The 12588-nt window shown below is 36.2% G+C and overlaps 2 protein-coding genes and 1 pseudogene across 2 annotated transcripts; all 3 read right to left on the reverse strand.

The window, feature by feature from the left end:
* The window catches only part of LOC104994740, an 8277-nt pseudogene extending 4460 nt beyond the window's left edge, over nt 1-3817 (reverse strand).
* A 1671-nt stretch (nt 3818-5488) lies between these two features.
* LOC104994724 (olfactory receptor 5H1-like) lies at nt 5489-6340 on the reverse strand. Its single transcript, XM_010848375.1, has one exon. It carries the CDS (start codon nt 6338-6340, stop codon nt 5489-5491), a length of 852 nt encoding a protein of 283 aa, XP_010846677.1.
* A 4799-nt stretch (nt 6341-11139) lies between these two features.
* On the reverse strand, nt 11140-12078 carry LOC104994741 (olfactory receptor 5H14-like). The gene has a single exon (XM_010848393.1). The coding sequence runs from the start codon at nt 12076-12078 to the stop codon at nt 11140-11142; it is 939 nt and encodes a 312-aa protein (XP_010846695.1).
* Between the last annotated feature and the right edge of the window lie 510 nt (nt 12079-12588).

Genomic DNA, 12588 nt, shown 5'->3' on the forward strand with positions numbered 1-12588 from the left:
TCATGTGAAGTGTTGACTCATTGGAAAAGACCCTGATGCTGGGAGGGATTGGGGGAAGGAGGAGAAGGGGATGACAGAGGATGAGATGGCTAGATGGCATCATCAACTCGATGGACATGAGTTTTAGTAAACTCCGGGAGTTGGTAATGGACAGGGAAGCCTGGCATGCTCCAGTTCATGGGATTGAAAGAGTTGGACATGACTGAGCCACTGAACTGAACTGAATTTGAATTTAAAAAGCATTATGAATTACAGAATGGAAAAGGCCACCTAAAAATGCCAAAACAAACAGCCAGATGCGTAGCCTACTGGTCATGATCATTGGATAAATTAATGGGTTGCAAATAGCCATTTAGTGATCATATGCCATTGTTGCCAGCAGAAAATGTTCTGTGATTACACTGACTACAAAGGGAAAAGTAACGTATCTTGGTTTCAGTGAGAGAGATCATTTCGTTCTTGGCATGGAAGTTGACCATCATCTTGGGAGTCATTGTGGAGGATATCCAGGCATCCACAAAGGCCAATTTTCCAAGGAATAAGTACGTGGGAATGTGAAGGTGAGGGTCATTGCAGATGAGAGCAATCAGTCCAAGGTTTCCCACAATGGTGATGAGGTATATCACCAAGAACAAGGGGACTTGCCACTGTGGTTGATACTTAAGTCCTGTGAGAACAAGCTCTGTCAGCAATGCTGTTGCTCTTCCATGTCCTCACTGTATATTTTCTGAAATCAATGGGATAAATATTTATTATCATTTAATATGGATCTTTTGGGGGGAATAGAAATAAATTCTTATTTAAATTCAAAAAATGTGAAGCAATGAACAGATTTAGAAAAATGAAAGACATTCTAAACACGTGTGAAATTTGGGGAAGCAGGGTGGAGTGTGATAGGGAATTGTATATAGGACATGGATATAGGGTCTAGGGAAAAGAAGTTTGAAAGACTTAGATAATGAAATAAATTGAATGGCTTGCAAAGTATCTTGAACATTACTCATCAGCTAGTACGTATACACTGAAAATAAGAGATACAAGTGGAACTGTAAGATATTTTTAAAAATTTGTATGAGGTAGTATAGAAAATAATCTACAGGGAGTGGAAATTACAGTCAGGAATACTAGTCAGGAATCTGTTACATTGTCCAGTGGTTTCCAAACCAGATTACACATTAGAATTGGCTAAGGAACTTTTTGCGTAAAATATAGGTTATGAGGTTTAATGTACATATTGATTTAGTGGGTTAATAATAAAGTCTAATAATCCATATTTTTAAATTGTCCCTCAAGTAAGTAAAGCAACTTAAGTTATTAAAACTCTTGGCTTAAAACTCAGGATTCAAAAAACTCAGATCATTGTCCCATCACTTCATGGCAAATAGATGGGGGAAAAAATGGAAACAGTGGCAGATTTTTTTTCTAGGCCTCCATAATCACTGTGAACCATGACTACAGCCACGAAATTTAAAGGCATTTGCTCCTTGGAAGAAAAGTTATGACAAAACTAGACAACATATTAAAAAAGCAGAGTCATCACTTTGCTGACAAAGGTCTGTATAGTCAAAGCTATGGTTTTTCCAGTAGTCATGTAGAAATGTGAGAGTTGGACCATAAAGAAAACTGAGCACTGAAGAATTGATGCTCTCGAGTTGCGGTGCTGGAGAAGATTTTTCAGAGTCCCTTGGACTGCAAGGAGATCAAGCCAGTCAATCCTAAAGGAAATCAAGTCTGAATATTCATTGGCAGGACTGATGCTGAAGCTGAAGCTCCAATACTTTGGCCACCTGATGCAAAGAGCTGACTCATTGGAAAAGACTCTGATGCTGGGAATGATTGAGGACCTGAGGAGAAGGGGACAACAGAGGATGCGATGGTTGGATGGCATCATCAGCTCAATGGACATGAGTTTGAGCAAATGGCAGGAGATAGTAAAGGACAGGGAAACCTGGTGTGCTGCAGTCCATGGAGCTGCAGAGTCAGACATGACTGAACGACTGAACAACAACAATTTTGCACTCCAAGGCCAAACTTGCCTGCTATTTTGGGTATCTCTTGACTCTCTACTTTTGCCATTCAATCCCTTATGCTGAAAAGGACATCTTTTTTTGCTGTTAGTTCTAGAAAGTCTTGTAGGTATTCAAAGAACCATTTGACTTCAGCTTCTTCAGCACTAGTTGCTGGGACATAGACTTGGATGACTGTGATGTTGAATGCTTTGCCTTGGCAATGAACTGAGATCATCCTGACATTTTTGAGATTTCACCCAAGTTCTGCATTTCACACGCTTTTGTTGACCATGAGAGCTACTCCATTTCTTCTAAGGGATTCTTGCCCACAGTACTAGATATAATGGTCAACTAAATATATATTTTGATTCTGTTATTCTGGAAAACCCTATACTAATATAAAAATGCGCTGTTCCTTTAATGAATTTTTGCTTTATTTTGAAAACTAAAAGGAAATATGATAACAGAAGCCAAGCTGCATGCAGTAACCATCTCAAACCAAGGAATCTTCTTGTGCTTTGTTACAAGATTCAAAAAGAGTGGTGCACTCTTATTGCATTCTATATATTTGTACTGTGATTTTTTTTTAGTTTCATAAATATTTCACAAACACTTGTTTAGAAATTCATATGTGCAAGCTATTCTGCCATTCACTGCAAAAAATACAGAGTGTTAAGACTTCTAAGTTGCTGTCTAAAAGAGTTTTTAGGCCCCAAATAAGTAATATCCATGCCCAAGGGTGGTCTAAGAAGAGTAAATAAACTAACAGTGTTTCAAATGAGTGGACATTGCCATCCTCTTTAGGGCAATCTGAAAGTGGATCTCATACACTCTAAGGTACAAGACAGACCTTGAAGAAAGACATCATGGAAATTATGAAGGAGCAGTTGGGGGCTGGGGAGGTGGATTCTCTGTGGGGAGACCAGTAAGAGCAAAAGGACATAACTGAGGAGGGAAGTGTATTCAGAGTCTTTCAGTAACTTATTGTTGATATAAAAGAGAGTCCACAGGAGAATTGTGAAGGAAAGAACTTGGAGTTCAACCATATTATAATTGAAAGGACCTCAACTTATACCACAGTGAACAAATGCAGGGTAAGGAAGATAGAGATAGAAAGATATATACAGATATAGATAGATATATAGATATAGATAGATATATAGATATATGCATATATAGACATCATATAGTCTGAACATGCACATGTATAAATAAATATATGCTAAAGTATGTATGTTGTGTGTATACATACACACCACACAAAAAACCTGGTAATGGCAATCCATTATAGAGCTTTGAAGAGTAATATGATTTAATCTGACTTCTTTTTACAAAGAAATATCTGGAAGATATGTTTGGAAAATAAGAGAAAATGAGCAGAATAAAGTGGATAAGTAACTGGGATTTTGTAAATCACAGAGGTAGGTGGTTATGAAAGTGAGGGTCACAGTGGTATCAGTAAGAATGTACCTAGGATGAGTGATGGAGGCAGAGAAGGGATGGACCTGAAGGTGAATCACTCATTATTCTTAGAGTATGGAGTGTGATGAAAATGAACATTTAAGGACTTTGGGGCGAAAACATGCAAACTCTTGTTCATTTTCATTTCTTTCTCAGCCACCCCACAGGCATCACGATATCATATCATAACATTATTTGAACTTTGATGAGATGCATTTAGATCTCCTCATTGTCCACCACACATCCTGATAATCTGATAATCTTTACATGTTTCTAGTTTCTTACTAGGTTCACTTTTTAAAAATTCAAAGAATATTGATCCATTTTTTTCTATCCTACCCCTTCATTCTTCTTCTATTAGGCAATACAGCATAAATCTTCAATCTAATCTCCTAGCTTTCTTAGTTAATGAAGATTTTCAAGTTGATCAATAGAATACAGACACAAAAAGGACTGTAGAAGTCATAGACAATGAAAGGAAACATGCCTCTTTGCCTTTTCCTAAGCATCACTCTAAGCTAAGAGCATCTCTTGCAGTGTAGCTCTGTTTTCACTGTCTTACTCCCATGCCATTTTTTTCCTTCTTGTTTTCCTTTTCTTTCTGTGATATGACAGGTGATTACCACAAGAAGTGAAAGTTCAGTTCAGTCACTCAGTCATGTCCGACTCCTTGCGACCCCATGAATCACAGCACACCAGGCCTCCCTGTCCATCACCAACTTCCAGACTCCACCCAAACCCATGTCCAGTGAGTCGGTGATGCCATCCAACCATCTCGTCCTCTGTCGTCCCCTTCTCCTCCTGCCCTCAATCTTTACCAGCATCAAGGTCTTTCCAATGAGTCAGCTCTTCACATCAGGTGGCCAAAGTATTGGAGTTTCAGCTTCAACATCAGTCCCTCCAATGAACACCCAGGACTGATCTCCTTTAGGATGGACTGGTTGGATCTCCTTGCAGTCCAAGGGACTCTCAAGAGTCTTCTCCAACACCACAGTTCAAAAGCATCAGTTCTTCAGTGCTCAGCTTTCTTTATAGTCCAACTCTCACACCCATACATGACCACTGGAAAAACCATAGCCTTGGCTAGACTGACCTATGTTGGCAAAGTAATGTCTCTGCTTTTTAATATGCTGTCTAGGTTGGTCATAACTTTCCTTCCAAGGAGTAAGCGTCTTTTCATTTCGTGGCTGCAATCACCATCTTCAGTGATTTTGGAGCCCTAAAAATAAAGTCTGACACTGTTTCCACTGTTTCCTCATCTATTTGCCATGAAGTGATGGGCCCGGATGCCATGATCTTAGTTTTCTGAATGTTGAGCTTTAAACCAACTTTTTCACTCTCCTCTTTCACTTTCATCAAGAGGCTTTTTAGTTCCTCTTCACTTTCTGCCATAAGGGTGGTGTCATCTGCATATCTGAGGTGATTGATATTTCTCCTAGCAATCTTGATTCCAGCTTGTGTTTCCTCCAGTCCAGTGTTTCTTGTGATGAAAGTTACCATAGCCTGAATAAAGTGGAATATGGGATCTTTGATGGCAGACGAAATTCCTGGGATGTGCCTCTGTTCAATCAAATACCAACCTGCCTCCACTGTGGAGTTAAAAGTAATAAGAGTCTCTGTCTCTAGGTCTATGGTTTATATGTATCAAAGATATCATAAACAATTCCCCCTTAGAGGAACTTTACTATTTTAGTACTTTATGCATTTTTAGTCATGTTCTAGAACATAAAAGCATATAAAATGATTGTTTGCCTTTGTTTTTTGCTTTGTTTTGGTATTCTATAAACAGTTAATTAAAATTTTTGTAATAAGAAGTAAAAATTATTTAGGGAATTTATTAGGTACTAACATAAGTCCTAAAATTATAGGACATTATAAGTACAAAAAATTTTGACTATTAATTATTACATAGCAAGATCAAAACTATACAATTTACTTAATGCTTTAGTAAAAACAGATATTACTATGAGATCTAAGAATATCTCTTTAACACTTTTGTCAGTGAATCTATGACTTTCTTATTTCTCAGGCTGTAGATAATTGGATTTAAGAAAGGAATTATGATCATCTGCTTGTTCAGATCCAGGGTGCACATACATGAAGAGAAGAGGCCCATAGTATAAAGAGACAGACAGAAGGTGGGCTCCACAGGTGGAGAAGGCCTTCCTTATTCCTTGTATAGACTTCTTTTTTAATATTGTAAAGAGAATAAGTGTATAAGAGATAAGAACAATGAGAATGGTAAACACCTGAATTGAACCAGAGAAAATGAATACCATCAGAACATTAATAGAGGGATCAGTACAAGAAATTTTAATCAGTGGCATAATGTCACAATAAAAGTGATGTATTATATTAGAGTTACAAAACGTTACTCTGAATAACAAACCTGTGTGAATTGTGAAATGTATAAGGCCACCTAAAAATGATAAGACTAATAGTTGCATGCATAGTCTATTGGTCATAATCACTGGATAAAGTAATGGTTTGCAAATAGCTACATAGCGATCATATGCCATTGTTGACAGAAGAAAACATTCTGTGGTTACACTGATGACAAAGGAAAAGAATTGTGCCCTGCATTCAGAGAGAGAGGTCATCTTACTCTTGCCCAGGAAGTTGACCAGCATTTTGGGGGTCACTGTAGATGATACCCAGGCGTCCACAAATGCTGAACTCCCAAGGAATAAGTACATGGGGATGTGAAGGTGAGGGTCATTGTAGATGAGAGCAATCAGACCAAGGTTCCCCATGATGGTGATGAGATATATCATCAAGAACAGAAGGAACAGGGGGATTTGCCACTCTGGTTGATGTGTGAGACCTATGAGAATGAACTCTGTCAGCTCTGTTGCATTTTTTGTTTCCATATCCTTGATAGATAGCCTCTGAAACAAGTGCAGTAAATGGAAAAAAAGTTATCAAGAATTTTAAAACCAATATTTGTTGAATGTAATTGAAATAAAACCATATACTATCTAAATGCTTTTTATTAATCTTACTACATCATACATAAAAATTACTTGTATAAATTATGTTAAAACAGTGCAATTACAACATTTAAAAATTTGTACCAAAATGAACAGATTTAGAAGAGAAGAAGACTTTCTGGGCAAAATTAGGGGATACTATAGAATGAGGTCAAGAAATTCTATGTGTAGGACATGGATGCAGCATCTAAGTACAGATGTTAGAAGGACCCAGTTTGTAAAATGAATTGAATGCCATATGAATGATCTTGAGCTATATTCTTCAAGAAATAAGCAAGAAATGGAAACATATAAAACAGGAAGTGACAACATCTGTTATTTTTGAAATTAAATATTTGACTGCAGAAAATAGATTGCAGGGAGAGAAACTTGTGTCATAAATACTAATCAGAAAGTTGTGGCTATTGTCCAGTGACTCTCAAACTAGATTACACATCTGAATTGTCTGAGAAAATTTTGTTCAAATTATAGATTCTGAAGTATTACTGTAGACTTGGATCAGTAGATCTTGAATGAAGTCTAATAATATATATTGTATAAATATTCCCCAGGTGATTTAAATGTATGGGAAGTTCTTATTTCATGTGTGATATGACATTAGGAGTGACAAAGAAGACAAAGTGAGAGACCGAAATAGATCAGAATGAAGACTCCTTTGTGTTGCTGAATGCAGGTTTGTGTCCCCAATGTAGTGTGAGGTCAAACAAACCAAAATATCTTAGTTTGGAGTAGAGAAAGGTATAATGCAGGGACTAACAAGGAGAACTGGTGGCTTCAGCTCAAAAAATCCTAAATCACCAACAGTTTTCAAAAATTGATGTTTGAAAGCTCAGATGAAATGGCCAGTTTTTGCAATGAGCATCCTCTGAACACCCAGGTATATAATTTTACAAATATAATTCTACATAACCTTAATAAAAATAAAAAACAATGACTTGGGAGTCATAGAAGTGGCTAAAATATAGTACGATCTATTCATTGGAAAATGTGTATAAGGTAAAGGGAAATAAAGCATGAAAATAAATTTGAGGAAACTTAAAGAGATTTAAAAGTGGATGTGTGTGTGTGTGTGTGTGTATAAGTATATACATAATTTAAGATACATAGCACCTGATCCTATTTTCTATCTAGTAAGTCTAGAAACCAAACTTCTAGAAACTGACTTTTTCCTGAACCTAATGTAAAGGAGCTTGATCTACTGCTAGTAATGCTACTGCACATACACTGAATTTGGAATATATAGAGAGAATGACAAAGACTTGATGTGTGCAGAAGAGAATTTTGGTTGCCAATTCAACCAAGGGAACAGTATCATGTCCTCAGAAAATGAATCCTGTGCCCATCACAGTGGCATTTTCAGTGTGATTTGTGGTATTTAAGTTCAGCAACAATGACATCAGGGCTATTCAGCTAGAGCTAGAACATGATTTGGAGTGTTGACTACCCATTTCTCCAGTGGGTTTCTCCAACTTTCCTAGCATTTCATTGTTGGATTCAGTTTTCATTCAATTAACGGTTTTCCTCTTGGAACCAAGAGTACTAGCTCACCCAAAAAAAAAAAGAGAAAAGGAAAGACCAGAAAAGGCTACTGAGCAGAGTGATCAGAGAAGAGGGAAGGAGTTGGAAAGCTGAATGTAGGGAACTTAAAGAGAGGAAAATACTTTAAAAGCACAAAGGAAAGTAGAGTGCCCAAAGTGAAGTAACCGCTCTTGTAAGATAAGGAGTGAACAGAGATAACTGAGTGTGGGAATTAAGAGATTCTTAGTGGCTTTAGTGAGAGCAGTTTCCATTTTGTCATAGAACTGAATCAAAGAACACTGGAAAGTGAATGGAAGCCAATGGCACAGCAGTGAGGAGAATGAAACAGAGTATCTGAGATGTGAAGAACAGATGAGATTTTTTTTTTTCTTGTACAAAAATGTCATGAAATTTTTCAAAAGAGATAGAGGAGGGCATTGAGATGAGAGTGAGTAGAGAAGTAGAATGAGAAGTATAGGTGCGTGGGAAGAAAACATGAAACAACAAAAAGCAGGAAGAGAGGGAGGAGCATAGATGGATAAGTGTAAAAAGAGAAGGAAATGAGGAGGGAGAGGAAGTATCAGGGAAAGGCTGAAGATTAAATAAGGGGAAAGTCTCAACGGTTTGGGGGTTTATGTTTATATTAACCGTAGTTTTCCTTGAAATTTTTCAACTCTGGGAAACTTTCCTTTTTTTTTTTTCCTTCAAATATCCAAGTTTTTATTCCTACGGAATTTGTGTATGACAGTGTTTAATTGAAATAAATTGACTTCAGAAATGTATATTGCCTATAAATATACTAACACTGCATCAAACTTCTTTTCATGTTTGAAAGATACTTTATCTTTGCTATTACGAGATTAGAGCTGACTTTCTCTAGAAATCCTTCTGGTTTTCCGTCACAGTATTTGCTTATCCACAGGTTTTATTAGCAGAATAAAATTGAGCCAAAGACTGGAACTGAATAAAGGTCATATAAATAACCAGTGCCAATAACTGCAGCTGTTAACTGTGTATTTATTTGAAATATGCTTTCCTTCCAGTCAGTCCCAAATCAGTAAATAATGAAAAATTCTCAATTCAGTGTATGGGTACTTATGAAGTAATAAAGGTCAAAATGATTGAGGGCCATTTCCAGCACTTTTGCATATATATGTACACAGATATATTCAATGAAATAATTAAGGAGTGGATGAAAGGATAGAGGGGTTACTATTTAGGTGATATAACTTAAAATTTAATCCACCAGTGTAGTTAATTAAATGGAATAGATATTTTGAACACAATTATCAGAAAGATTACTTACACAAGAAACATTGTGACCTAAATATTTAAATTATTTAACGTTCTAGTTTACCAACTCTTATCCTGTGGAGTCTTGTGATTATGCTAAGCAGATAATTAAGTATGGTTAAATGGTAAAATGTAGCCTTAGAACTATTCCGCTTATTCATATTTACTCACAGTAATAAAATAAACAGATTATTCACTATTTACTTTCAATTTTCAACTGACTGTTCAGGTATCTTGTAAACCAAATCAAAATTATTATAAATTTAAAAGTATTTTAAATTTCTATTTAAAATGAATATTATAAGAGTCATCCTCTCTTACCTATATCTGTTAAGAAATTGTTGAGATTCTTTGAGAGTTTGGCTTTCAGAAGCAAAAAATAATACAAGAGCACCAGAATGACAGTAACGTGACAGTTCTTTCCACAGATTCACTTTGGAGGCTTAATTTTCCAGGCTCAGGAAAATGCTGCTTATATACATTTTAACCATGTGCACTTGCCAGAAGAGGAAGGAATAATAATATAAAATTCCCCTGATAGCACCATTGATTCCCTTAATGACAACCTAATATGATGTGAAAGTGTTGCACTCAGTATGTCAGCAAATTTGGAAAACTCAGTAATAATGAGAGTCCATTAAAAATCCTTGAGGAGTTATATGATTTAATCTCAGTTTTTTTTACAAAGAAAAATCTGGCAGATATGTTTGGGACATAAGAGAGAATCAGCAGAATGGAGGCAACAAGTAATTAGAGTTTTAGAGGTAGGTGGTTATGAAGGTGAGGGTCACAGTGGTATCAGCAAGAATATACCTAGAATCAATAGTGAGAGGAAGACAAGGGGTGGACCTGACGGTGAATCACTCATTAGTCTTAGAGTATGGAATGAAAATGAACATCTGGAGCACACACACCCAAACTCTTGTTCATGTCTTTGCTAGCCACTCACTGGGCAGTATGGTATCGTATCTTAACATTATTTGAACTTTGTTAGTATGCATGTTAGTATGCAAAACTTCTCATTGTCATCCACACATTCCAATAACCTTTACATGTGACTATTTCTTTTTCTAATTAATGTCACTTAAAAAAAATTCTAGGACTATTGACCATTATTTCCCAATTCTGCCTCTTCATTCTTATCCATCCTAAACCTTCAGCTTATCTATTAACTTTCTTAGAAAAGTTTTCCAGATTGACCTACAAATACATACACAGCTAGAAAGGACTTTAGAAATCATCAAAGATAGTGAGAGATAACTTGCCTTTTGTGTCTCTCTTGGAGCACACTAAGGTAAAAGCATCTCTCATAGTCTAGCTCTTTGTCTTCATTATCTTAGATGCCCTGTCATTTTTTTTTCTCATTGCTTTCCTATTTCTTTCTGTGATATGAGAGTTGATTCCCATGAGACATGAAATTCACCATGCACCAAATAAAGTAGAATGTAAGACCTTTTGATGGCCAGCAGAATTCCTAGGGTTTGCCTCTCTTCATTCAAATACCAATCTGCCTCCACTTTGGAGTTAAATGTGATTGACTTATAAGTGTCAAAGACATCATAAACAAGTCTCCTTCAGAGGAACTGCTCTGTTGTAATATTTAATGCATTTTAAAACCACATTGAAGAACATACAGGCATAGAAAATATTTGGAGTTTTTTGTTTTATTTTAGTATTCTATAAAGAGGATTAAATTTTTGTGTTTTGAATAAGAATATAAATCTATTTTATGAGATTTATTAGTTACTGTCTTAAGTCACTAAAATAATAGAACAATTATACATCCAAAGAAAACTGAACACTATCACATAGCAACATCTAAACCACATAATTTTGTTAATGTTTAAATGAAAAGAGTACCGATAATACTATGAGATACAACCATCTCTCTTTAACATTTTTGTCAGGGAATCTATAACTTTCTTATTTCTCAGGCTGTAAATAATTGGATTTAAGAAAGGAATTATGACAGTGTAAAATAAAGAGTCCATCATATCTTGGTCATCTGCTTGTGTGGATCCAGGCCCCACATACATGAAAAGAAGAGGCCCATAGTATAAAGAGACAGACAGGAGGTGGGCCCCACAGGTGGAGAAGGCCCTCCTTAAGCCTTGCAAAGATTTCTTTTTTAATATTGTAAAGAGAACAAGTATATATGAGACAAGAACTATCAGAATGGTGAACACCTGTATTGAGCCAGAGAAAATAAATATCATCAGAACATTAATAGAAGGATCAGTACAAGAAATTTTAATCAGTGGCATGACATCACAGTAAAAATGAAGTATTATGTTAGAGTTACAAAAGGTTAATCTGAATAAAAAACCTGTATGAATTAAGGCATGAATAAGGCCACCTACAAATGATGAGACTAGCAGCTGCATACATAGTCTATTGGTCATAATCACTGGATAAAGTAACGGTTTGCAAATGGCTACATAGCGATCATATGCCATTGTTGCCAGCAAAAAACATTCTGTGGTTACACTGATTGCAAAGGAAAAGAATTGTACCTTGCATTCAGAGAGAGAGATTGTCTTACTCTTGCCCAGGAAGTTGACTAGCATCTTGGGGGTCACTGTGGATGATAACCAAGTATCCACAAAGGCCAAATTCCCAAGAAAAGAGTACATCGGGATATGAAGTTGAGGGTCATTGTAGATGAGTGCAATCAAACCAGTGTTTCCCATGATGGTGATGAGATATATCATAAAGAACAGCAGAAATAGGGGAATTTGCCACTCTGGTTGATGTGTAAGTCCTGTGAGAATGAACTCTCTCAGCTCCGTTGCATTTTTTGTTTCCATATCCTTAATAGATGACCTCTGAAACGCAATGTAGTAAATGGAAAAAGGACATCATTTATTTTTAAAACTGAATCTGCTGAGGGTAATTGAAATAAAAGCATATTCTAACCTGAATATTTTTTATTTTATTTACTCTTACTATGATACATGAAAATTAGTAGTAGAAAAGTTATATTAGAATAATGCAATTTCATCATTTAAAATTTTTTTCAGAAGTGAGCAGATTTAGAACACAGAAAAGCATTATGTCATTTAAAACTTTGCACAGAAATGAGAAGATTTAGAAGAGAAGAAAGACATTCTGAAGATCAGCAAACTTAGGGGATACTAAATAACCTCAATGGCATCCCATTCCAGTACTCTTGCCTGGAAACTCCCATGGACGGAGGAGCCTGGTAGGCTGCAGTCCATGGGGTCGCGAAGAGTCAGACACAACTGAGTGACTTCTCTTTCACTTTTCACTTTCATGCATTGGAGAAGGAAATGGCAATCCACTCCAGTGTTCTTGCC

Source organism: Bison bison, unplaced genomic scaffold (assembly GCF_000754665.1).
Source record: "Bison bison bison isolate TAMUID 2011002044 unplaced genomic scaffold, Bison_UMD1.0 scf7180017864265, whole genome shotgun sequence".
In the NCBI taxonomy this organism is placed as follows: domain Eukaryota; kingdom Metazoa; phylum Chordata; class Mammalia; order Artiodactyla; family Bovidae; genus Bison; species Bison bison.